At 39.4% G+C, this 26,066-nt stretch overlaps 1 protein-coding gene across 1 annotated transcript in view; it reads left to right on the top strand.

Moving 5' to 3' along the window:
- ZNF521 (zinc finger protein 521) overlaps nucleotides 1-26,066 on the top strand; it is a gene marked incomplete at both ends in the record, with an annotated part of 206,555 nt that overhangs the window by 1,579 nt on the left and 178,910 nt on the right. Inside the window, 3 exons of the mRNA XM_080609699.1 lie at nucleotides 16,010-16,072; nucleotides 17,127-17,186; nucleotides 22,678-22,854. Coding sequence (XP_080465825.1) covers nucleotides 16,010-16,072; nucleotides 17,127-17,186; nucleotides 22,678-22,854 — 300 coding nt within the window. The remainder of the gene's footprint in view (nucleotides 1-16,009; nucleotides 16,073-17,126; nucleotides 17,187-22,677; nucleotides 22,855-26,066) is intronic.

The raw sequence follows: 26,066 nt of genomic DNA, 5'->3' as shown, positions 1-26,066 counted from the left end.
TGGGTATATGCGCGTAGGGGCGAGCCCCAGACCCGAAGCGGCCGGTGCGACCCAAACTGTCCGCGCTGCAAAAGTTGCCTCCGGGAGCCGCGGTGACAGCCCGCTGCGGCAGCCCCGCGGCCCGCCTCCTTCCCTCCCTCCCTCCCTCTCCCTCTCTTTCCGCGGGCGCGGGCAGCGGCGCAGCCGCCCGCCAGCAGCCGCGCTGTTGAAGCCCGTGCTAAGTTGCGGGTTTTACCCCCCCCGTCCCCATCCCCTCAGCCGGTGCCGGCGGGGTCCGGTGCCCGCGGGTGAGGGAAGTTTCGGAGGGGTGGGGGTGGGGCGGGCCGAAGTTCCCCGCGCGGGGCCGGAGTTGGGGCTGTGGAGGAATGTGGCGCCGGCTGTCACGTGAAGCGGCCCCTCGCCGCCGAGGGGGCATGTGTGAGGGGCGGCGGGAGGGAGGGAGTGAGGGAGAGAGAAAAGGGGATAAATAAACAAAACAGGCGCGGATATACATTAATAAGGGGAGAGCGAGCGTGTGTGTGTGTGTGCGAGTGAGTGAGTGAGTGATACCCAAGGGAGCGAGCGCGCCCCGCAGCACCAAGTCGTAGGGAGTCACCCCGGACCCCCGGAGAAGGCGGGAGGTTGAGGGGAGAGGAGGGGGGAAGCCCGGGACCCACAGGAGGACAAAGGGCGGCTTGTGCGGCTGTGGCGGGGCCGGCAGCGTCCCGGTCCGGGCGCCCCCTCCTCCCCCCGCCCCGCGCGGCCTGCTGCGGCCGCCCCCCGCCGGGCCCCTCGCCGCCGCCGCCCCTCAGCCCGCCGCGGCGTGCGGTGTCGCCCGCCCGCGCCCCCCGAGGAGCGGGTAGCCGTTGGTCGCCTTTCCCCTCAGGAGCCGGGAGGCGTTGGGCTCGGTGGACAGGGGCTTCTCCAGGAAGGAGGCTGAAGGGTGGCTGTCACCTCAAATAAACATCTCTCCCTGGATGGGCGCGTTCCTCCCGGGTCGGTCTGTTCATTGCAGTGAAGTTGAATAAAGCCTGGGTTGCGTCAGGTCAGAACATCTATAAGTTGTCTACTTTTGGGGGGCGGTGGGAAGAAGGGGGATGAGGCAGATAGGCCTGCGGGACCGAGGGCAGCTTGTGCGGCCCCCGGGGCTGCCCGTGCCCCTGTCGGGGATGTGATCCCGAGCCGCTCGGTGGCTGGCGGCAGGCCTTGTTTTCTTCTCGGCTAGGCTGGCGTACACCAGGAGTTAAGTGCCTAGAAACCAGCACGATCTCATAGTTAGAAAGCAGGAGCGGGGTCTGCTTTTATGGACTTGTACAGGAGGACCTGGCAAGAAGCTGCACTCTCTTTGCTTGAAAAGACTCTTTCCAGGAGTTCCCTTTTCAAAGTCTTCCTGTTGACTTCAGTGAGCTTTAGAGCAGGCTTTAATTCTCTTCTTTTCTTTCTTTTTTTTTTTTTTTTCTTTTCCTTTTATTTTTCTCTCTTTTTTTTTTTTTTTTTTTAAACTCCCCACATATTTTAAAAGCGAATAAAGAGTGCCTTCAGTGTCCTGCTTTACCTGCTGCTGCCATCTGTATCTAGTTTACCGAAGTTTGTGCGGTTCAGTAGTGCTTTTGTTTGGCATCTTGTGAGGAACAAACGAGCCGCTCTTCCCTTACCTTTTAAAAATGATACCACAATGAAAGTTCTGTTACTTGGGCGTGCACTTCTATCCTCTTACCAGGGAGGATTTATTTACGTGCGCTGGAGAGTTTTAGAGCCAGTAGGAGAGCGACCAATTAGCCCTATTTGCAAAAAGGTGCTGGGAAACTTTAAGTGAAGGGTAGTCTTAGACCTCGAGGTATCTAAATGCAAGGGAATAAACGTTAGGAATTAATTGGCAAACAGAGGAAATTGTTCTCCTGTTAGCACTGGGCATGTGCTACTCGTTGTTATCTGTTAGATGTGTTACAGAGAGGGGGTTTGTTTCAAATCTCTTCCTGTAAACATCACACTTAACTTAAAACAAAAGATACAGCTTCCATTTTATGTGGAGGTGTGGGCTTTGCCTTCCTTATGTACCATCAGTAGCCTCAGAGTCCCTAAAATGAGAAAACAGCAACATTGTGCGATTCAGATGGAGTAGCTTGGATTTGCTGACATGAAGTGGTTTTCTGAAGTCAGGAGTTTAATGTTCAGGATAGAGATGGTAGAGATTTCTTTACAGTATCTTATTTACTATTTTCCAACTAAACCCAGGTAGTAAATCAATCATAATCTGTAATTATTGCTGCAGTAATTACCTTTGGGGAGCAGGTTATCATTCAAGGTGGCCTTTGTTCAAATATCTTTTTCATTTTCCCTGTTTTATTTTTTCTTGAATCATGTCAGTTTCTGAGTGGATTAACAGCATTCTGAAAACAGTCCGATGGTAAGATTTCTGAGAGGGCTAATCATGGGATTCATCTGAGAAGTTGAAAGATGCTTGCATAGGCATAGCATTTAAATTCATTGATAAGAGCCTGCCCATCAATTATTACATCTTCATTTTCAGTCAACAAACAAAAGCTGTAAGTAACGTTGCAAGGAGAATTTCAACTGTTACCATTTATTTAAATTCCTTATTTCTTAAGTATTACCGATTTAGTAAGTGCAAACTATAGTTGTGCAGTTTAAAAATAAACAGTATTTTAGATAGCTTTTCTGACTATTCTTTGAATCTATGTAAATGAGTTATTTAAACTCATGAGTGCTGTTTTACATCTAAATAAAATATGGAGTTACACATTGCATTTCCAATTTGTCATGTACTTAGCAACCCTTTCTGGGAGGAAGATATAAGAGATATTTTTGATATGTCTGTCACTTTTGATAACTTAATTTGAAACTTATATCTTAGGGGAATACTGATACAAGGCAGGTAAATACATTAAAACAAAATGACAATTGAGTTTTTATATTGAATGCATGAATCGAACCTTCATCTGAAATGGTGGGTGTTAAGAACTTGCTAATGACTAAATTTCTTCTATTTTTTGAAAATATAGGTTTTTGCATTACCCTGGTTTCTGTTTACATTCCTTTTCTATCTTTTTCTCTTTTTTTTTTTTTTTTTTTACCTTTTCCCTTTCTCCCTGTTTTGGTTTCTTGCCAACTTTGGTCTGACTGGCCCCCAGCTCTTGGTGGGGATTGCATCTCAGATTTGGACCTGGGAAGGAAAAAACATATGGCTAACATAAGATAAGCCCCTTACAATTTAAGAATAATAAAAGCATCTTCCCAAAGAAAAAAAACAAGATTGTACTTCTTCTCTGTGAAAAAAGCAGCGTCTCTTACAAATATACTAGAGGGTTGTAGCAAAAAGAAGGCTCAAAAGGAGCCTTCAAATTATTTAACTTTCTGAAAAACTGTAATTTGAATATCTTATTTTACTTTAGGAAGGAGGAATTAATGTTCAACTGCTGGGTTCTTTTAGGCAGGGGAAGGATCAGTTGCATCAAACTCATCAGTCCTGACCTATGTTTCATTCTACTGATTAATTTATCCCATTTCCTTGGTTAGTTTCTGAAAGAAAAAAAGGAAAATCTATTAGGTATCATTGACCTGATCAAAGTTACCTAATGCATTTGGTGGGGGAAGGAGGATAGAGGGAGAAAAGCAGGTGGGAAAAAATTAAGTCAGAGATGTGATATCCGAGTATAAGCCTCAAAAAAGCCACTGTGCATTTGAAGGGTGTTGAAGAAGGGTGACTGTTATGACTCCTTAAACTCCTAACACCTAAGGGCAATGCTGTTCCCTAAGCAAAACTAGGCTGGAGACCCCCTGTGATGAGAAAGCAAGGGAGCAGGGGAAAGCAGCTCGCTTGTATCTTGTTTAACTTGGCCATTTGAATGGTAAACCTTTTTTTGTGACTTGGCATGCTTTGTAGATATCACACTTAGGTTACTGACCACCTTCCCTCTCCCTTCCCTTTCTGGTTTATGGGGTTTTACGTTTGGGAGGGTTTGAGGTTTTTCTTTTGCCCTTACTACCGGCTTTTGGTGAGTAAGTTTGTTTAGAAACAAAGTTAAAAAAATATAGTCACTTGCAAAGAAAACCGGGTACTCCTTATGCAAACCTGAATGAAAATGTAGTCCTACTGAATGTTAAGCCCAGGTTTCTCTAAGCTAAAGCCAGGTAATATCCATTATGCTAAAATTACTGAAACTGATGATGTATGTTTTAGATAAGCTATCACAAGGAATCTAGAACAGCTGCACACATTTAATAGAAGCGCTGATCTATGAAAGTGATTTCTTTAAAAAAACAAACAAGCTCCCCCAAAGAATATTTTTTACTACTTTTAAGTAAATTTTCATTCATTATAATTTTGCATTCCACATTTGACTGCAGAAATAAAATTACTGAATGTTAGTTCCTAGAAAGATGAGAAGGAAAAATTTATTGGCTGTATTTTACTTATCTATGTTCTGCTAAAAAAAGGCTTGTATCTTGGAATATTTTGGCAATCCTGGAATGTCTCTTAAAGTTGCTCCCTCTTTTTGAGGAAACGTAGGTACTCTTTCCATCCTGCCTGAATTTACAAGTGCAACTCCATGCAAAGTGTTGGCGGCCTGAGTAAAGGTACCTATGTTCTAATGTGACTTGTTTTCTCATCATAAATATGAAGCAAAAGGATGTTTCTTGTAGAGAGGTGCAGGTTTTGTGGTGTTAGTACCAAGGCAGGTAGAACATTAGTGGATCAACCCAAAAAATCCTACTTAATAGCAGAAGTAGTTCAGAGACAATTTGACATTCGGATCCCCTTCAAACAGTAGCCTTTACATTTCTGTGGAACTGTCAACTATTTGAATGTTTATTCTCAGCCCCAACCCTCCCTGGGTTCTAAATTGCATGGACTAGACTCAAAAGTCATTAGATTGTCTGCTGATTAGACTATAATCAATCCAGCATAAACAAAACCAGCAATTAGTATTGGCATGATTTCTGTGAACTTGACTTAAAGTTTCAGTGTTACCGCTCCAAAGAACTTTTTCTGAACTGGACGCTTTCAGAAACTGTTATTTTGGCATCATCATTTTATAGGGAGGGAACAAAAAATTCGTAAGATTCCATTTGGCCTGAAAAGCAAAAACATCTGTTTGATGCATGAGTGAATTGCTGGCTTCTATTTGGCCATCCAAAAAAGGGCAGAAATTAAGATATTGAACATAAAAGAGTACATGAAAAAACAAATTACAAGAGGAATTAAGATTAGGATCTTTTTATAATGCAGGCTATTTATAGTGTTCTCTTTTTGACTGGCCAAAGCATGCCCAAGCTCCTTTATATATCAAAAAAACCCCGTAACAACAAAAGCATCCCTAACCTTTAGTAATATTCATTGATTTTGGCAATGCATACTGGTATTGATGGTCTTGATTAGCTGTAGGATTACAGTAATGTTACCCACTCATTTTGGGGTCCAGCATGAGCTATATTGACCATTGCAGTCTGCTGCTTAGGAGCAGATACTATTAGGAGTGAACGTCTAAACAGCTACCGGTTGTGCAGCTAGCTTTCATAAAGGTGAAATCTTCTCGCAAAGATAATAAGAAAAGGCTTAGAAGTGCTGCACATTCGGTTTGATCTTGTTTTCCTGAGTTGCTGTTAACTTGTATAACAAGGGAAGCTGTCAATATGGAGGCACTTATCTAATGTGTAGGATAACGTTATCCACCATGATCTAAGATGTCTTGAAAGGCTTTATGTTGCTCTGTAATTCATTCTGTCTAATTTACAATGGTTTAATAGCTCTCATTTCTTTGTTCTGAAACATGAGTCAGTATTTTGAAACTTGTGCATTTTGGAAAAAAGGAAATCTTGCTTTTGAGTAATTGTATATGAGGAAAAGATCTAGGAAAACTGTTAACACTTTACAAAGACCATATGGATTCAGTATTTTTTCACAGAATCATAGAATGATTTGGGTTGGAAAGGACCTTAAGATCATCTAGTTCCACCCCTACCCTGCCATGGGCAGGTAAAACACTGAAGATATTTTGAGGGGTTTTTTTAGATTGATTAACATATAGTATAAGTGCTGGTACCTTAAGACAGACCTCTTAGCATCTTTTCACAGCTGCATTTTATGGTTTTCATTGGTTCCTGTAAGTCTACCTGAACATAAAATCAGTTGCAGCTGGGGATGGGGAAGATGCGCTGTTGCTCTTAAATCAGCACTGTATATATACATATGCATATATATCCTTTCCCTGAAGGGACAACATACAGAACCATGAAGAACTGTGACTGTTTTACTTGGTGCTGTGAAAATGTACTTTTCTTTTCAAATACATTTTGGAGTGTGTTAACGACAAAGCACTGAAGTTTTTCAGTTGCTCTCTCTACAAAAGTCAGATAGTGTAAGAGGAGCTTTTGAATACTTTTAAATCATAATGCAGCATTTGACATAGGATTCTGACAGAAGATGAATGTGCAAACACTAAAAGAGGTGGTGAGATTTGTTTTTGTTTTAGCTTTAATTTTAGACAACTTGGGTTCTATTTCACCTCAAGTATGAGTAATTATGCTAGTTTAGCAATTATTAGAGATGAAAGAAATTCTCTTAGATATGAGCCTCCTAAACTTCAGTAGCTTTAGCTTTAGCCAAGATAACGATCAAGGAATAGTTAGCCATATGCCTAGGGACTATGCTGTAGCAAAAAAGATAGGGCTGATCTTGGGGGTATCATTATTACAACATGTTATAATTAACATTTTCATCCAGCCCTCCTATTTTCCAAAAGAATCTGTTTTATATTCTTTAGAATGTGTATTAGTAAGACTGCACAAAATTGTTCTCTTCCAATGGATTTTTGAACCAGGACCATTGTCTTCTGTTTTTGCAATATTAGTTAACACTGGTTGTGCTTTTTTCCCCCACTTCACATTCCTTTGGTTTCAAACACATTTTTCACTATATGCAATAAAATTATTGAGCAAAAGATCTAGAGGATTTTTTTCTTCCTTTTTCAGGATTTAGTCTAGGTTATTCAAGTTCTTCTGGAGTGTGCGTATTTGAGCCTTTTAGGTTTTCCTTTAGCTAGAGTGATGCTATGCATGTGATACTGCAACTTTTCTTTGCACAGATGAATCCATATAATGTCTACTCAGAAGGGTGGTAGGGTTGTTACTTACCAATTCTGCACAAGTTAATACTTAATTAAATTTTAGATTTTGGGGGACATGTTTTCAGTATGGGTTGTTTTGTTTTTTTTTTCCCTACTCTTTTTTTTTTGTCATGGGAGCAAGTTTTTTGAGTAAGTGATTCATCTGATACTTTCACTTTTAAATATAGGTGCAACTGGGTGCAATTTTTCTTTCTAAGGTTAGAATCTTTAGTCCTGCAAGATTTATTAAAGTAATTTCTGTATCTTTTGGTATAGTGACACTTCCCCTTTCCCCTCCCCTGCCCCTCTACTTTCTTCTTTTTTTAATGTGATAGTGGCTTACTGTGGTTCTTTAAAAATACAGTGTCAGTAGCTAATTAGCTTTCTTACAAACTTGGACGTAGTGTGCATTAGTGAAACAGCCTCTTGGCTGAAGCAGAAGACTTTTTTTGCCATAAGGACAAATGGGTAGGTTGTTGATAGTCAGGGCCTTAGTGTTTTCCCTCCTTCACATACCCCATTTTTTGAGAGCTCATTCTCTCATACAGGGTGATGAACCTGAACAGGAATTTTGTCCTTACCTAACAGGAAGGGTAAAACCTAGTTTCTTACACAGCTGCTTGGTGTTACACGAGTGTGGAAAAGCTAGACTGCTTAAAAATCTAAATGTCTTGGTTAACTGCACAATAGATGGCTTTTGTATACAGTCCCCTGAAACTTGTAGTGCCCTTACTATAATTAGGTTGTGTTTTGCTTGAAAAATTTATTTCAAATACTGAATTCCTTGATAATTGATTTTTTTAGGTGTTTGTTGTTGTTGTTTAATTCATCTGGTGACCAGTCCAGTTCAACTTCCGTTATTGACTCATTAGCTTCTTGAAAGGAACTTTAAAAACAAAAATAAAATACCTGCTGTGCTGCTGGACTGGATGATGGGATGCAGTGAAGCAGTGTCCTTGGAAAGACTAGGCTATGCTTTGATCAACAAAACTTTCTCTGGCACTGAATTATGATGGCTGGTTTGTTTTTTTTTTTTTTTCTTTTCCAGACAAAGTCAAGCTAATTTCTAACTCCTATAGTGGCAGTAGGAAGGAGGAGGGGGTGGGGAAGTTAATTATTTTCCACCTCTAAAGAATACAATTGCAAGGAAGGAACTTTCTGATTCACTGGTTCCAGGACAACAGGATGTCAAGATCCATGCCTGATGAAACATTTTCGCTCTGAAGATGGGAGGAGGAAATGGGTCACTATTGGTCCGTGTATGCAATCACTAGGAAGGTATTGCATTTCATGACTTATAAAGAGCTAGAGCATAGCAAAAGGTTGGGTTTATGATTTCTGGTGAATCTATTAAGCAGAAGACTTGCTCGCCAGATATAAATGTGAATCAATGATGAAAAGTCAGAAAGTTCTAAGGCTAGGTCCAAAAAAAAAAAGGACTTGGACGCTGCAGTACTGCAGTGCTCAGTTTACAAGTGCCTGATTGCCCACTGGGATAGTCATCTTGCACCAGGCACTTGATTCTTTATATAATTCATAGGTAGATGAGGGGTTTATGTATGTTCTTTACCTTAAGGATAAAGTAGGAAAAACTTGTAAAGGATAATATGTTTTACCTGCATCTAGAACAGGGGAGGAGCTATCTTTATTAGGTGCAGAAGGGTATCTTATAGCACTCACTTATCTGATCCAGCTTTTTGGAGATAGGGAACAGGTTGTTCCTTTCCTCCTGAGTTAGAAGGAACTGAGGGGCTGTGCTGCTGCTCTTCCTTTCCCCTTTACTGAAGAGGGAAAGTTATTTGCTCTGCTAGGATGTTAAAGGCAGGAGTTCTCACAAGGAATAGTACATCATGTGCTTACACAGCAGCATATTGTCCTATGAGTGTGAGTTCCCTTTTATTTTTGTCAACAGCATTTCTCTTTTCAAATGTGTCATTAAGTATTTGTTGGACGAGAGTGAGAAAGAGCATTCATACACAAGACTCATGGCTTTAGTGGCTCAAGTGCCAGTGGAGAAAGAGGAGACCAGTAGGGTCCTGGTCTGCCAGGTACTACAGTATTAATTCTAATGAATTACTTCAATGAAACTAGAACTGGAGTCATTGTGTCCCACTTCCCATGTGGATGCCCTAACCACAAGGATAAGGTATCATGCTAATTCTCCTTCTTTCTAGTTCAGTGAATACTGTAGATGAGGTACAGCAGCTTCATCAGCATTGAATGAGTGAACCTCAAGTCTGAGGGTAAGTGCTCTTTGTTAGGAAGCTCATGACGTGAGTACAAATACTTCAGATAGAGAAGAAAGTTGAGGTGGTGCCACCCACATCCTGGGTGAGTGATCAAACCAGTGGGAATGGGCAAAATGGGGAAAGGAAGAGTTATTTCAACCCACGCATTTTATGCCATTATCTTATAGCAATCAGGGAAGAGTATGTAAACTCTGAAGAACCAGCCCATAAGACTGTGTACAAAGCTTTCACCAGCCAGCTGCAGTGGGGCTTTGGTTTGATTTCAACATTGAGCTGCACAGCACTGAAAGAGCCTGGGTGATAAAGCCATGGGTACTGCCTGACCTGGGTGGCATCTGAGCAGAACCTCTGACAATTTAGATGCAGTATCCCCTCACTAGTTTTTAGGATTCTAAGTTCTGTGTCCTTTGTGGATATACACCAGAGTGCTGTTTTACATGACAAAGTAATCTAGAACAGAGCAGAGAGTTTGAGGTGTAAAGAAACCCCAAACCCTTACAAAGCCCCGGTGCACAACAGCTGGAGATCTCTGGTAAGTCAGGGATAATCTCAATTGAAAGGAGGTTGTTTTTTTGACTCAGATAAATGTATGTCTTCAGGTAATAGAGCTAAGACATGAGTCTGTATATTGTTTTGGTGTTGGAATGGTGTCAGACAACCCAGACTCCTCGGTTTAAGTGCCTTATATTAGGCATATAAGTGACTTAACTTTCAAAGACAATGATCACCTACAGTAACCTTTACTATATGTCCTCATAGCCCTTCCTTACACCACCTATCTTCAGAACTGTGCGGTGTTGGTTACTTTGAGGTTCTGTGTTCCACGTATCAATTTGATTCAAATCGCTTCCTCTTGCTGAGTTAAGGCTTTCATAGACAGTGTTTAATGAATTTCCTGTTTTCTAACCACAGTTGAAATACAAGTCTGTAGAAGTACCAGAAATTCTTAGTCGTGTCCCTCTGAAAGAGTACGAAAGCTTAGGTGATCGATAGCTTCAGCACACTGAGAGGCATCGCTCTGCAAGCATTCATGGGAAGTACTGGGTTTGGTAATTAGGCTTAGAATTTATCTTAGCCTCCCCAACTTCTGTTTCTCCTCAAAATGGACTGTATGTCCACTGTCACATTGTCAGGAATGGAGGATGGAGTACTCTGTTTAAGATAGGCAAAACAGTTGAAAGTCCTGACTGTGGTACTAAGAATAGGCCTCAAGAGAGATTCCCTCTTGCTTTGCCTGTTCTCACTGTGGACTTCGATTTGATTTGAGGATCCATTGTAATGTTACATTGCATAATAGAAAGTCTTTGAAAAGTCTGGAATTTACTTGAGGTTTGTAAAAAGCTTTAAGAATCTTTGGAGAAAATTACTTTTAAAAATATATCATGCCATAATTAGTTACTTTACACAATAGTAGCTCATGTAGCTGTGGCTTAACCTTGTTAAAAGATGCATGATCAGGGAGGCAAAGTTAGCATTCTGGGCAGGATTAATTAATCTACCTCAGCTACCCAGAAAAAGATATCCCCCCACTCCTAGCTCTGGGGTTTCTGTAGAATCTTCCTCTGCTGCAGGAAAAAGCATCTTCTGCCTTTTCAGCACACACTGTTGTAAAACAGGAGGTCGTTAGGCTGTCACATTTGGATACTGTCATCGTGAGATCAAGGGTTGGAAGAATATCCAAAGGATTTCTTAAGCATAATTTCTTTCCACTTAAGTAAATTTATTGCTTTTATGTTTATGTGCCGCCTAGGAAAATACTTCATTTTAGAAAAAGAATAGTATTTTCCGACCACTGCAGTCTAATTGGGAACTCCTAATTCAGTCTTTCTACAAGAAGAATGTTAGGGGGGGAGAAGAACCAGGCACAATGTTGGGCTAGACTAAAGAGAGGAGTAAAAAAATACGAATGCTATGAGGAGCTTTGTATTCTGAAAAAAAACTAAATGCACGAACAAAAATGCTTTATATAACGGGAATCTTTTAAGGAAAATAATAATTTCCAATATCAAGAGAAAAGTTAAAAAATGTCAAGGGACAGGGTTAGAAATAGGAAAACGGGTATGTCACAGTACAGCGGAAACCAAATCAGAAATATAAATATTCTTGCATATGATTAGTTGGATTTTTGTACAATTATGGCTACACACAGAACTGATTTTCAGTAGAATTCTGGAATGTAGATATTTAAAATGTTAATATCCAAATATATTTCATTTTCAGCTCACACGAAAGTCTTTGGGTGCATATACATTTTGGAATCAAAATGGTAGTCAGGTTGCTGGCTAGCAGCTGATAAATGTATGTTGATACTAGGTGAAGCTGTTTAGAAAACAATACTCTCAGAACTACTGAGAACTTTTATGAATATTTGTTCTCTTAAAGGACGTTATGAAAGCAGCCTGAAATGGTTGTTGACTTCCAGGAGTCACCCACTGAACTGCTGCTTACATGTAGCATAGTCAAGTGTGAAATCCTGCTCTCATGTGCGCTGGCTAAAAGAGTTTAGAAGGTGAGTCTCAGACCATCAGTGGTACCTAGGGATAGAAGGAGGAGGAAGGTGTAGCCTTAGTGGGTGATACATTGACGTGCCATGCTGCATCTAGTACTTCTCTGTAACTTGTTCAATTTGAGTTTTCTATCCTGACTGAACCCTTATGGAGATGTATTTCCATAGCATGTTATTGCAAACTGCGAAACATGTTCAAAATCCATTGACTTTAATAGAGTTAGAGGATACTCAACACGTCCTGTAACTAGCTCTTAAATTCGCCTTCTGCTATGTGGTTAATCTATCTAATCATACTTAATATCTACCTGTAGATGGTGGCAGTATGAATGTCCTCTTGTTTTTTATGTGGCCATGAGGAGGAGAGAAATGTAGAGATACTTCCAGAAATTAGTCATTTATAGGTACTGAAATAATGGCACACACGTTTTATTTCTATTCTGTCTGGATAACTCAGTAAATTGTGTATTGATTATGCTAATAGAGCTAGTGTCTCTATTACTTGTCTGCAGAAATTATTCAAACATGTAGATGGAAGATGCACTTGGCAAAGTTACCATCCTAAGAAAAAGGCTTTTGTGCAAAGATGGCCCTAAATTGAATTACTAATCATATGCTAATGGAACTGTATAGATTAAGTATTGAATTATAGGAAATGCAAAGTGCAAGTCAAAAATATATATTCTAAACTTCCTATCTTGACAGTCATGGTTGCTATATTAGGTTTATTTTCACATCTCTCCAGGAACAGGTTTTAGGAAGGAATAAATCAATAGCAATCTATTTTTATAGGTTTTTTTGGGATATGTGGCTTCTCCTGCTTTGTTTAACAAGCTGAAAAGAGGTTCAGGCATTTGGGGCAGGTTTTTTTTTTTTTTTGTTAAAATTTATTAACCCACCTAGACTAGAAGAAAATAGACTTTTTTCAATTATCTTTTGCTTTTATTTTATTATGGTTTGTAATAGTTCAGGAGCCATGAATCTTCACCAGAGTTCTCCAAAGGCTTCCCTTTCAGTGAAAATGTCCTTTTTCACATTTCTAATTTTATCCATTTCTTTTTCATACAGGGTTTTTCCCAGGAATCAACCAGAAATTACTTGTGCTCTTCCTTGGGGTGCTAAATCTACTGAATAACTTTTCAGTGAAAGGGAATCCTGGTTACTCAGAATATGAATGATATTTTGCAAGCTGGAAAATCTGTGTATATATTGTACTAACTTTATAAAATAATCTTCCTCCTTTGAAGGCTGACCATGTGTCCTATGAAGAGACTCTAAGCACAAGGGGTAAAATCCTTATTGATCAGCAGGTGTTGCTGTAGAGCAGTCAGGAGATTAATTCTGAGTTTGGGACCTCTATATCAAAATTCCCTCAGGTTTTCCTTGTTGGATGTCCTTGATGGTAGTATTTATCTGTTGGTTGGTTTTGTATTCTTGGTTTTGGCTTCCCCCCCCCCCCCCCCCCTTAAAAAGGAGTAGTTGGTCTTAATGTTGACATTCAGCAGCCTAAGCATGAGAGAGTGAAGTGAGACCAGGATTGCTTTGGATGCTGGCTGTACCCAAGCTGAAATGTCCTAACCTTTCACATACATATAGCTTCAGTTTAGAGATACTTTTTTTTGCAGTAATATTTTAAAACCTGGTATCTGTCCAACCCGCAAGCTTTTATAGTGGGAGATAGAATTGATATGCTGGAATTCTGTTTTCCTTTACTTAGATATTTTAATTGCCCTCAAGAAGTGTGGTGCCAGGGTTGTGGTGATTTGGGCTTTTTTCAAATTTTTATTAGCCGGAGTTCCTCTTTGTATTGTTTTTCAAAAGTTGTGCTGAGAAAATACATGGTAGGGACTCCATGGTTTGTTGTTTTACGGAACAGCTAAGTCAATTGAGAAATATTTCCACAGCTAACAAAACAGGTGACCTGTGGTCATAAACACATAATTTGTAGGGACAAGGAATATTGTTGCTTTCGTGGCAACATTATTCCAAATGTATCCAGAAGTGCTGCTCAGCAGTAACATCACTTATTCACTGTCTGAATTCATAATCTATTGTTCTGATTTCCTGAGGCAGCGTCTTTACTAGTATTCTATGACTTTTCTATCTAGAATTTATCTTACCTTATGCTAGGAGGTGGTACATGCTATCACAAAGATGACTTCATTGTGCACAATTAGAGTCCTAGAGCATCAGTAATTTTGATGTTTCAATAATAGTGCTATTTGTTTTAGCTGCGTATCATCCTTGTGGCTTTCTGTAGTTACATTTCATGCTAGTACTAGAGAGATGTTTTTGGTTAGCAAAGTTTAAAGCATTTCTCTCCTGTATGGTTCTGTTTAAAGTTGCCTTCCTCTGCTGAAAGGAAATAGTATATTTAATGTTTAAGGGAAGTTAATGTTGGCTGCATGTCACACGGCCTTTCATGGTCAGGTGAGTTTAACAGTGGCCTAAGAGGTGAAATAGCAGTTAAGTTTTCAGAATCTGGTTGTGGATAGGCATAAAGTGCTAATTGAGAGCTTATCTGATGCTACCAGCTGTAGCTTACTTAATGTGACAAATACCCATGCTAGCTTGGAGGAATGATCTAACAACGCAGAGGAAAAAGGAGATTTGTGCTAGTGCAAAGATTTTCCCAATTCAGTCGGTTTTGTGGGGTAATTTTCTTATTCCTTTTACCATATTTTCTCCTGAATGAGGTTTTAATTTTCCTGACAAATACATCAGTCTAGTTGAATATTATTAGCAAGTCTTTGTCCTGTTGTGACCTACTTGGTTCTGTTGTGACTGAGAATCCTCAAGGGACTTGAACAATGCTTTAGAAAGATGCTAACCATAAAGTTACCTGCTCTGGTACTTGTTTCCTTTTTTAGTGTAATAAAGACATAGTGATCTGCTGTTGTTGAAGGCAGACCTCAGCTCTCTCAGAATTTTCAGATCCCTGCCTAGCAGGAAAGTTTTAAACATTGGGTTTCATAAGGCATACACTATTATCTTTTCACATTACAAAATTGCATATACAAAACCAGTGTTAGACAGCATTCACTTTTCTGTTTTAAGACCCCGAAATATTTGCTGTACTTCTCAGTCAGTAGTGTGAAGCTGAGCACATTTCGCTGCGCAGTCACTTCTCAGTAGCAGTGAGAGATGCTGGTACTGCAGCTAGTGGCAGTAGATATGCAGTACAGAACAGCAGAAAAGATGAACTGCATTTTTAGTTTGTATATACTTACAAGTGGAGAGTTGCTTCAAACAAACAGATCTTGTTTACTTCTTAGCAGGTGCCTGCTTTATTTTCAAGCTTCCCACTTGGGTGTCAGTTCTTGAAAAGTTCATGTTCAGTCATCTCAATTCTATCTTGAAACTTAAGAAATGGTAGAGTTTTTAAACTGTCTTTCTGACTGAAATGGGACATGCATTGTGGTTGAGGTAGATAACAGATAAGTCTAGAGCCTTTAATAAGGTTTCCTCTTGAGGGATGGAACAGTGGAGCCATTTTACAGTTCTAGAGATTATTCTTGAGATCAACAGCTGATGGTGGCATAAACAGGGTCAGGTTGGTCTGCAGATGGTTTACTGGGGTTTTGAGAGGGTCACAATAGGTGGTATCTTTTATTTATTTTTTTTTTTTTTAACAATATACTACTTCTATTCCTTATTTTTCTTTCTTAAGGAGTCTTACTGATCTGTGCTGCCCTAGTGAAAAATCTTTCCATTTGGCTTAGTGTTTGACCATGTGTTCCCCAAAACTCAGCTTTACTTGAGCTTTTCCCATTGCTTTCTTTGCCTGACCAGTTTATTTTAGCTGTGAGGACTGCTGGGATGACTGCTTCAGCGTAACAAAGAAAATCACACTGTATTATCATAGCTGAAGTAGTGGTAACTTCATGGCTGCAAAATGCAAGTTCAACTGAAACAGTCAGCTCATAAAATCATATTTAGTGAAATATTTGACTTACTCCAGGGCTGGGGAAACTTTATCAGATCTCTGTTGGTGAGAAGAGTACATGTACTAGCCACAGCTCTGGGGCAGGGATAGAGATTGTTTAGAGTCCCCTGGAGATTGTACTTGACTCTTTCTAATATATGCACTGTTTCAAGTTTTTGGTGTCCTAAGAGTGTCCTTATGAAAACTGGTGTTTTTTTTCTAGAAACTCAGATTCTAGAAACAACCAGTTGTATGAAGCCTTGGGGTTGGCGGAGGAGGAAAAGAGGTACCTGTGGAGTGTGTATATGTATCTCTTCTTTTGAATTTCTGTCTAGATTTATATGTGACCCTAAGTGTTGCACTCTCTTGTCCCAAGAACCAGGAAAATTACCCCAAATCTTTGCGCTTTAACTCAGTTGCATGATTTTTTTTTTTTTTTTTTTTGAGGTCTGAATTCTTGGGAGTGGAAATACTGCAGAAGTGCAGTCTTTCCCCTTTCAGCTTTTTCCCCTGTGGAGGGAGAATGAATTCTTTTCTCTCCGCTGTTCTCTAACTCAAAGAACTCGGTCTTTGGGAGAATAAAAAGGAAATGGTTCTGCCTTTTAGCTCTTCCCTTTTACTTTGGGAGAGTCAATCTTACTTAGGCATCGTATCAGAGCGTATGAGAACAGCGCTCTCTAATTTTTCAAAGTAGCAGCAGAATGGCTCTTGTTAGGTTCACTCTTGCCCAACAAGTTTTGAATAGTGAATCTGACAAGAATTGTATTGTTTTTAGTTCTACTGCTCTGGAAAACTGTGAGCCAAGGGAAAGATGCTGGCATGGTGTATCCAGTAAAACAGCATGGGGTTAGTTCTCCTTTGCAAGGCTGTCTGCACTGCTGAGATGTTTGCTACTGAATATAGGATTATTGTTATATTTTAAAGCTTATATATGAATTAGCACACACACCTCTCCCGTCTGTCAGGAGAAGGCTTTCTCTTATCTGTGTGGAGCAAGTAGAATCTTAAAGCCCTGAATTATTCTCTTATTTAGTTCCATAACCAAATACAGTAGAATGCATTGAAGACAAATATCCCAGAGGAAATTCGATTTGCTTTTTTAAGCCTTGAAAATGATTTGGTCACTCTGTTCTCAGATTTGTAGCTGTCATACATCAGCATATTCTGTTTTGGTCTGATCTATACTTTTGCACTTTGCAGTGCAGCTTTTCTTGCCCATGTTGTGCAAGCATTACTGGCTTTCAGAACTGAAGCTGGTGTAAAGATGCTTGAAACACTTCAGCTACCTACCTAACATCTTTTTGTTTTGTTTTGTTTTTGTTTTTACCTTTTTCTGACAGTAGAAGAAAATGAAACAGAGGACCAGCAGGCAGGTGTGGGACATACAGCCGCACAGACTGGTAATGCTGAATTCCTTCATTAGTGCTTGCTTACTGTTTGACAACAGTGTGAGGGATCTTTGTATCAGGGTGTTTTTACAAAGCCTGCACTCTTCTTTCTCTGTTTCAGTGTAGAATGCGTTCTTGGTTTTGCAATGGAAAATAATATTTCTCTACGATCACCTTTCAAATTCTGAGAATTAGAAATTCTGTCTTTTGTCGATCAGCTAACTGAAAGGGAAATGCTTCTAAAGTGCAGCATGCTTTTCTTATTTTTCTTCTGTTTTTAGTTAAAAATAATCCTTCTCTATATCCCTCACATAAAACCCCACCCTGTAGCAGTTCTGATAAATATTCATTCCAGTGAAACTATTTTCATATTTGTAAGATATGTGGATAAAGGTAATTTCTTTCAGGATTGTTTGTATAATTTCTTTTTGTATAATTTCTTACCAGTCAGGGATTAATTAACATGGTTCTGAGAAAGCAAAAAGTACTTTGTAAAAGCACCAAAAAGTCTTCAGTACTGATTCCACAGAATTTTATCTGAAGAGCAGGTCTGACTCATCTGAATGGTCTCATTCATTCAGCTGAGGTCACCTTTTGGAGTTAGAGCTGACTCCTTAAGGATATTCCTAGAAGGCCATTCATCTCTGAATACATGTAGGTAATTTGTTTGAGAACAGTTGGAGTTACTCCTTTTACAAAGGTGAAGAATGCACTTAATTCTTTCTTCAGCTAGAAGACTTTGTATTTCTCTTTTGTCTGTGTCCTGTGAGTTTGTGTTTGGTGCCTTTTTTACGTTCTGGTGGCTTTGCTCTTAAACTATATTGTTTGAAAAGAAGAAACAAGAGAGAGAGCTCTCTGATCTTTTTAAATGGGAGATTTCTCAAACTATTCCAAATGTACTTGTGCCTCCATTTAGCTATTTGCAAGCTTGAGGAAAAAAAAAAAGCAAACTTGTATAGCTGTAGACACATGGAGTGAAAAATAGAGGACTTCAAAACTGGAAATCAATATGACAAGGAATGGTTGCTTTTCTGCATTTTTGTCGTAAAATAATTCTCAATGGTTAAGTTGTCTTGCTGGTTATTTATTTCCCATCATGTCCTGTGTTGTTCCCTGTTTCTAGGCAAGATTTAACATTTTGTTTTTCTCTATAGCGAGAATGCAGTGCTGATATAAAAAACAAAAAACCTTCTGATAGAGCAAGCAGTGCAGAAGGCCCACACTGTGTACACACTGCCAGAAGTTTTTATAGTAATACTTTGTATCTAAGCTCTGGCTCTAACCATTAAATGTGCTTTTTATAGAGTACCAAGTTATAATGTAGTGCAGCTACGGCATATTAATCTTACTGCAGAGATTTAATGAGGCAGTTGTTTTGCGATGGACACTATTGGGAGCAGAGAGCGACAGAGTTTTACTTTACCACTGAGCTGAAGAAATATTCTTTGCCTGGTAATAATTATAACCACATGATCTAAGTTTTCCTTTCTTTTGCCAGCACTTTTCCATGCAGAAGTGGCTTGGAAGGAGGTCCTACTGCAAGGCAGTGAAATGGATTGGAAAGGAGGCTGTTTTCTTGGTAGTTTGGTGTTTTAGTTGTGATTAGCTATGGATCCTTGTAGCATAGGCAGAAATATGTAAGATGAGTTTCGAGAATACAGATAGTCTTTGCCAGTCCACTGAGATGACTTTTAGATATTCATTACTTTTACTTGACTTTTATATGGGTTATAAAAAGTAAATGTGGTGAAACCTCATTTTTACATGGGCAGAATAGAATTTCTGCTGGTTGGCCTTAAACCGCTCCCATACTTGAAATTAATTGAAGTCCATGGCTTTATTGCCTCCAACACTTTTAAGCCAATGCAATTTTTCATTTTCCCCAAAGTTGCAGTTTTATTAGACCAAGTTACAGCAATAACATCCCTTATGAAGAGGAGGAAGAAGGAAAGAGAAGAACCACCTGCCAGAGAACATAGTAATGAGAAAATCATGTTTCTTTTAATTTCCATTTATAAATAATGTTAACGTAATCAGTAACAGAAGACAACTGTTCTTTGTATTCTTGAGTTCTTTTTTATTTTATTCTTTTTTAAAGCAACATAATAGTTTGAATTTATTTATGTCCGCAAAAAGCAACCCTCCTTTCCATACCAGATAATTTTCAGCGATCTCTGCAGACGGAGCTGATGTGTATATTGTTGCTGACATGTATTGTCAAATTTCAATTTGTGCACAGCAGCCTCTGAAATAGGGCAGGAAAGCCTCTGGAAGTGACAGTGGCATTTGCAGATGTAGGAAAGGTAATCTTACTATGAAGACAGTCTTTGTTGAGGGAATTGTAGCTGTGATTGTTGCAGTTATCGGGAAGAAGGAAATGTGGGAGATGAATGACATTTGCTCCTGTATGCGATCATGAGCTTTGAACAGGAGGTTAAGGAGAAAGTATAGGTGACTGCATATTGCATTAATAAAGTAAGTTTCAGTCTAGTCTTTCAAAAGAGCAGCTCAAACAAGACAGCTTATCCTCAGTTAAAGTAACTGTTTAAGGTTAGACCAGCTCTTCATGGAGGATACTTATTTTTGTAATGGAAAAGCTATCTATTTACAAAGCGTCCAAATGATATGTTCTCTCTTTAAATATATTTTTATTTTGGTGGTGACATCTCTTCACGGAAGTGGATCACAGTGGAAATGCATTCATTGAGAGGGGCTGAGACTGCCAGAACTCATTTCACAAAAGCTGTCATAGGCTAAACTTGAACCTAGGTCCCAGAGGGTCCCACTTAAGTGTTGACCTAAAAACAAATGTGCCAGTTGGCTAGAGCATGTATTCTAAAGTTGCAGCAGAAGGGAATAAGCTTGACTGACTTCTGTCCCTGTAGAGTTTATATCTGAAAATGCAGAAGGAGAAGCAAAACATTTATTAGTCTTAAAATGATTCTAATTTTAATAACTGGTCTCTAAGTATGAAGCTTTAAATCAAGCAATTCTTTAGGCTTTTGTGCACTAAGGAGTGCGTGTGTGCCTATGTACGTGTGTGTGTATTGCTGAATTCCTGTAAAATATGTTTCTGAATAATAAGTCTTGAGAATTCCCTCCCCTCCTTTTTCTTTCCTTCAGCACTGTACTTAGAGCAGAGGCAGGCACTACCCTTATTTTAAAACAAACAGGTCTGTAAACTTTATGTGCAGCATTTAAATACTGATGTTAAAATTCAAACCCAGTGCCCACATTTCCCTGAGTGCTGTCAGTTTTATGAGATGAAACTGGGAGCTTGAGCTGAACAACTAATAGTATGCGATGTGCACATGCTGCCTTCCAACAAGTGTTTAATGATGTTGGGGTCAGTTTGTGACAGTTAAGACAATTATTATTTTTTTTCTGAACTGCTTATAACCTTGTGATCTCCTAAACACTTTAATTAATCTTGCAAAATATCTTGGAAAATAAAGTGGCGGTGAAAGATAGTAGACTCAGATCATTCGACAATAGCTAAAATGCCATTAAGTCGTTTTATTTATTAGCACCTCTTTTTGGTGCGTACATTTGCAGACTACTCCTCTGGTTGGAAGTAGCTGCCCAAGTAGAAGTTTTCACTCTTGAAATAGCCTTGTGAATGTAATCTGTCATGTAAGGATTGTACTCTTGTGTATAGGCAGGGCTTTTGCACAGCAAATGTATTTTTGCCTTCAGAATGTGTTTTTTATTTTTAAAAATTAATCTGGTTTCCTGTGCAATACAATTTCCTTAAAATAAATTCTTCCCTTTAAACCTGTCAAAGAAATTCCTTGGTTTTGATCACAAGCCACATAGCATGATGAAGATTTCCTGGCATAGGTCGTTTCCAGTCTCTGCTTGCAGGTCCGCCTGTATTTCAGCAGTTGAAGGGCAGGGTGCAGCAGTGTGGATGTAGAAAGATGACGAGAGCCCTGACTTTCCTTGTGGGCAGCAAGAACACCTATGCTTTGTGGTCAGTGGCAGATAAAGGAATGCCTGTGTGCATATTGCTGTAGGGTGCCAAGAGAGGATTTAAGAGTGTTTTAAAGTAGGATCACCTTACTGCTTCTCCTCACCCCTTCCCCACTGTAATATGGATTTAGTATTAGCATATTTCCATTTCCCTCCCTTTTGTGCATGATCCTAATCAATTGAAACGTTAAATAAACTGGGCTCACGGATACCACCTCTGTTGTGTTGTGGACAAGAAGCCGACTCCTGGTTAGTTATCCGCTTGGCTAAAGAGCATAACATCTTAAAATGTACTTGCACAATCTCCTGTTATTATGTGAGTTTGTTTTCTGAAATGACTTGTTTCAGCTCTCTCAAATATCTAAAAGAAAAGATGAGGCAGCCAAAGCAGAAAAGGGAGAAGTGGTGAAACACTTGCATTCCTTTTGCTGGAATGTACACAACCATTTTTCTTCTGTGTTTCACTTGTTGTACTGTGGTTCCCAAGGAAAAACAAAGTTAAGTGCCAGTTTGCTTTATTAGGGAAGACACATTATTTTATTTCTGTCTTTTGAAGGAAGCTTTTACTAAAGTGGGCAAAAAGTCAGAAGTTAAGCTGCTCCATTCCTCAGAGGAGGAGGAAAAGTTCTAGACTTAGCATTATCTTACTCTGCACTGGTCATCTGAAGACCCAAGGTAGTGCAGCAAGCCGTGTGGCTTCTCTGTGCATAGGGGATGGTGATGAGTCTGTGCATGTCTTCCAGTGTAGAAGTGTCAGCTAGGCTCAGGACTGCTCCTTGATGCTAGAGCTGTCTTGCGAACCCCAAAATGCTTGTTAATGGGTCAAAAGACAAAGCCCTCCTTGTGTACTGTTTAGGTTTTATAATAGTTAGTTTCCGGTTTTCCGTCATCTGGCAAATACGGGAACTTTATTTGGTTTGTCTTAAGTCATACACAAGTTCAAAGTATGTGTAGCATTTTGACCCAGAGTATAATCTTTCCAGCACTTTAACTGTGTCAAATAGTGTGTGATGGAGTATTGGAGTGGGTTGTAAAATCAAGATGAATTTCATGTTTATGAAATTCAAATTTGTTAGTCTCTTAATTCTGCGAATTTCCTGTGAAACACTGTAGTTAACAGTGAAAAGAAGTTCCTTCACAATCATTGGTTTGATTTTTTTTCTTTTCATTGGAAACTAATTGCATAGGTGGTTCATCCTTTCTTACAGTGATCAAAGCAGCTTCTATAGCTGTGTTAAAATTGACAAACCTAACATTGAAGCATGGAAGAATTGCTTGAGTGAGAAAGAGAGCTGCATTTGTGGGAGTAGAAGGGAAACTCTCCTTTCATCGAGATTAGAAAAAAAATAAGGGGAAAAAAAAAAAAAAGCCTCTTTAGCTTATTTAGCAATAAAATCTACAGTGCCCTGCAGGGTCATGCCAGATATGCTCCTTCTCATCGTTACCACAAGAACCTATCTTGACTTTTTTCTTTTGTTTTTAAAGGTTCTCTTCTTAGACGCCTGACGTCATGGTCTTGATTTTCTTTCAGACCCTAGCTGTAAACTAGAAGACAAGGCAGAAGATGAAGTGCTAGACTGTAAGAAAAGGCCGGATGAGGGGGAGGAGCTAGAAGAAGAAGCTGTGCACAGCTGTGACAGCTGCCTCCAGGTGTTTGAGTCACTGAGTGATATCACAGAACACAAGATTAATCAATGTCAACTGACAGGTAAACAATACTTATCACTCTGTGGTTTTGTGCACTGTTCTGTTTGTGATTCCCATCTCTTCTGCTTCTGATCTTCCTCCTCCTTTTCAGTTATTTTATTTGTGCACTTGAATGCTTGGGTGAGACTTTTATAAACAGATTCTGGGACAGGATTATACTGCAAATGGGGCACTGTAGATTTCCTTAATACTGAAGGATATATGGATAATTACTGCATTGTAACTCTATTTAAAGTGTTCATTAGCTGTTGGTGCCTAACTGCTATGTGTATTTTCTATATTCATGCTGTACAGCTTTCCATACTTTGCTTATACATGTATTTTCTTAGGTCACTTGTGAACGCAGAGGTTATTTGTAAGTTGACTTTAAGTGCAGCTGCATAATGAATGGATTTGCATGTTGCAGATCTGGGCTGGATCTTATGTTAGTCTAATCCATTAACAACAAATGACTGAACAGTAATCAGTAACTGAAGGTTGAGAGGAATTAAGCAAATTGTTAGAGGGGAAAATAAAACCTCAGCTTCAGTCAGAGGGTGGAACAGAGTGCTGATCAGATACTACTGAGTTGAGAAGAGCTGCATGAATGGACCTGTAGCCAGCCCAGGTTCCTCTGAAATGATTGTAGACAGCCACCTCACCAAGGAAACCACATGAAATCTGCTGAAATAGTTTTGCCCTTTAGATTTGTAGGTCTTCTGATAGTAGGCACTGTAAGTCCAAAAAGACTCAGTATCAACAGAAAGATGGTTTTATTCTTTGTTAAATGGTGCTTTAGTTTTAGTGCCTACAGTGGAAAATGTATTCATTTTGCCATGCAGTTGTGTTTAAAAACCTTTTGTTATTATGATTTTGTAAACAAGGAAAGCCATCCTTGCCGTTTGGGAATGTTTTTAGAAAGTGTACATGTGGTCATGTTTGGAGAGCTTTCTGAGTTATTTTTGGTTCCAGTACATTCATAGGCTGCATCCTGGCAGGATAACATAAAAGTCAAGTAGCAGTGCTGCTCTTGAGGACAAATTGTGAAGAAAAGGTGAGCAGAAGAGGAATAAGTGGGCAAGAGCAGTAGGAAAGTTGAGAAAGTAATGTGAATTTGTCAAATAGCTTTAATCCTAACTTCACATTATGGAAGGTGAAAATCTGCTGCAGCAAATGTTCACTTTAATAATATATTGCTTTCTCTTTTCTTGCCTGTAAAATGTTTTTCTAACTTCAGATGCAGTCAGTTCTGCTATTCCCTACTGCTGCAAACTTCTAGAATGTATTTGTCTATATTGCTCGTGTTTTCTGGCAGTATGGATATTCACTCCTGACTTTAAAAAACTTTTTTTTTTCTCTCCTTTTTTTCATACTTCTTTGTTTTGCTCTTTCTGTATTGAAAAATTAGTGGCTTTAGCTTGTCTTTTCCTTCCCTCTCCCAGAAAGCATTCCTCATGCCCCAGTCCTCTGTGTCTCCCCTTTACTACTTCAGACCCCGTTTATTCATCCCTGTTTTTTTCACCTTGATCTGATATGGCTGTTTCTCCTTTCTGATTAGTTAGTTTATGCCCCACCTTCTGTGCTAAGTTGTTTCTCTGCTTTAAAGCTGCAAGCAGAATGCACTGAACAGTGCTTGCACAGTTGGGTTGAGAAACTGAAGAAAAGCAGGAGGAGGAAGCAGTAAGTAGGAAGAGTCCTGGAGCACTGCTTCTGAACACAGCAGTTCTTGCTGAGAGTTATGTTGTTAAGTAAGAATGGAAACAAAGATACTGGATTAGCCATTTTGGGGTGCATGTGTAAAGACAGGAATACATGCACGATGTCAGAGTATGGAGGAATGAAAATAAATCTTGAAGGAAATTCTTTAACTCTCCTAAAAATACCTTTACCTCTTTCAAGGAAACTTGTGATTGTGAGTGGATAGAGATCAGACTGTTTGAAAGCTAATGAAGTGAATGAAAACCTAAACTGCACATCCTTCTAGACTACCAAGTTGACAAAAAGCCAAATGTCCTCTGTTTATAAATGTAAATGGCCAAAATACACCCTTACCTTGAGAGAGGGGTCTGGATAGAATGACCAGAGTTGAGGATTTCTTCTTTCTCCAGCAAAAAATACTAAAGAGGTTGTTAGTGAGGTGAATTCAATGCAGGGTCTTAAGCTGCATGTGTGGCCTAAAACTAAGGACATAACATTTAAGAAAACCTCATTGCTTTACATTATTTTTAGTTAATCAGTGGCAAACAGTTGACAGACAAGCAGATTACCTTTCTCTTCTGAAGCACAATACATATAAACAAAAATAAAGATTCCCTTTAGCATTTTAGGCAAGTTCCCTGGACTCTTGCCTTTTTCTTGGGCTTCCACCAGTGCCTGTGGGTGCCATGCTCAGATTCAAAGTCTTCAAAAGAAGCATGACCCTGTAGGTGTGGTTGCACCTCCGTTTCTCATCACAGTCTTCTGATGCAACAGAGTTTTATGTAATTGCTCTGGTTGCTCTTGGAGGAGTCCCAGTGAAACAAGTAGGCACCCTGAGGTATTTGTCAGTAAGTTGTTAAAGATAGGCAAGAGGTTTACCAAAATTGAATTTTCTCTACTATATTCTGTCGTTTGGGTCAACTGTGTTCTCTCTGGAGGAGGGCAGAGCATATCTACCCTGATATATGATCTTTCCATCTGGGCCTCATCTCAGGTACTGAAGAATTACCTGTCCATTATGTAATGTGTGTACCCCACCTAGGGTAGTGGAAGAGAAGTGTTACTTAAAGGCTGTGAGATTTAGTTCTGAGGATCTTGAATTGCTGTTCTCTTGCAGAATTTTTCAAAGGAGAAGAAAAAAGTTCTCCCCAACTGGTTCCTTTCTGTAATCTGTTGTTTGACTTGAACTCATGTTCTTTCTCTAGAGGAGGATATAGCTGCTCTTTCATCGTAATGTGTGCACTATTGATCTTTTCAATTTGGGTCTGATCCAATATCCATTGAAGTCAATGAAAAGATTCCCATTGACTTCAATGGGGAATGGAACAGGCCCTTCGTGAACTATTTGGTAATATTTTTTGCTATCATCTGAAATTCATGTACTGAAGCTTTCTCTGAAAAGGTGAAGATTTATTTGTGTTAATTGCTGACAATTCCTGTGATGTTTGTGGAATACAGATAATAGATAAATGGGGAAAAAGTAAAAAAAAAATATCTTTGCAATGCTTGTAATCATGGGCAGATAAGATGCTGAAC

Source organism: Psittacula echo (genome assembly GCF_963264785.1).
Source record: "Psittacula echo genome assembly, chromosome: 2".
In the NCBI taxonomy this organism is placed as follows: Eukaryota; Metazoa; Chordata; class Aves; order Psittaciformes; family Psittacidae; genus Psittacula; species Psittacula echo.
The sequence above is the reverse complement of the archived record's forward strand: the minus strand, read 5'-3'. Positions and strand labels throughout refer to the sequence as shown.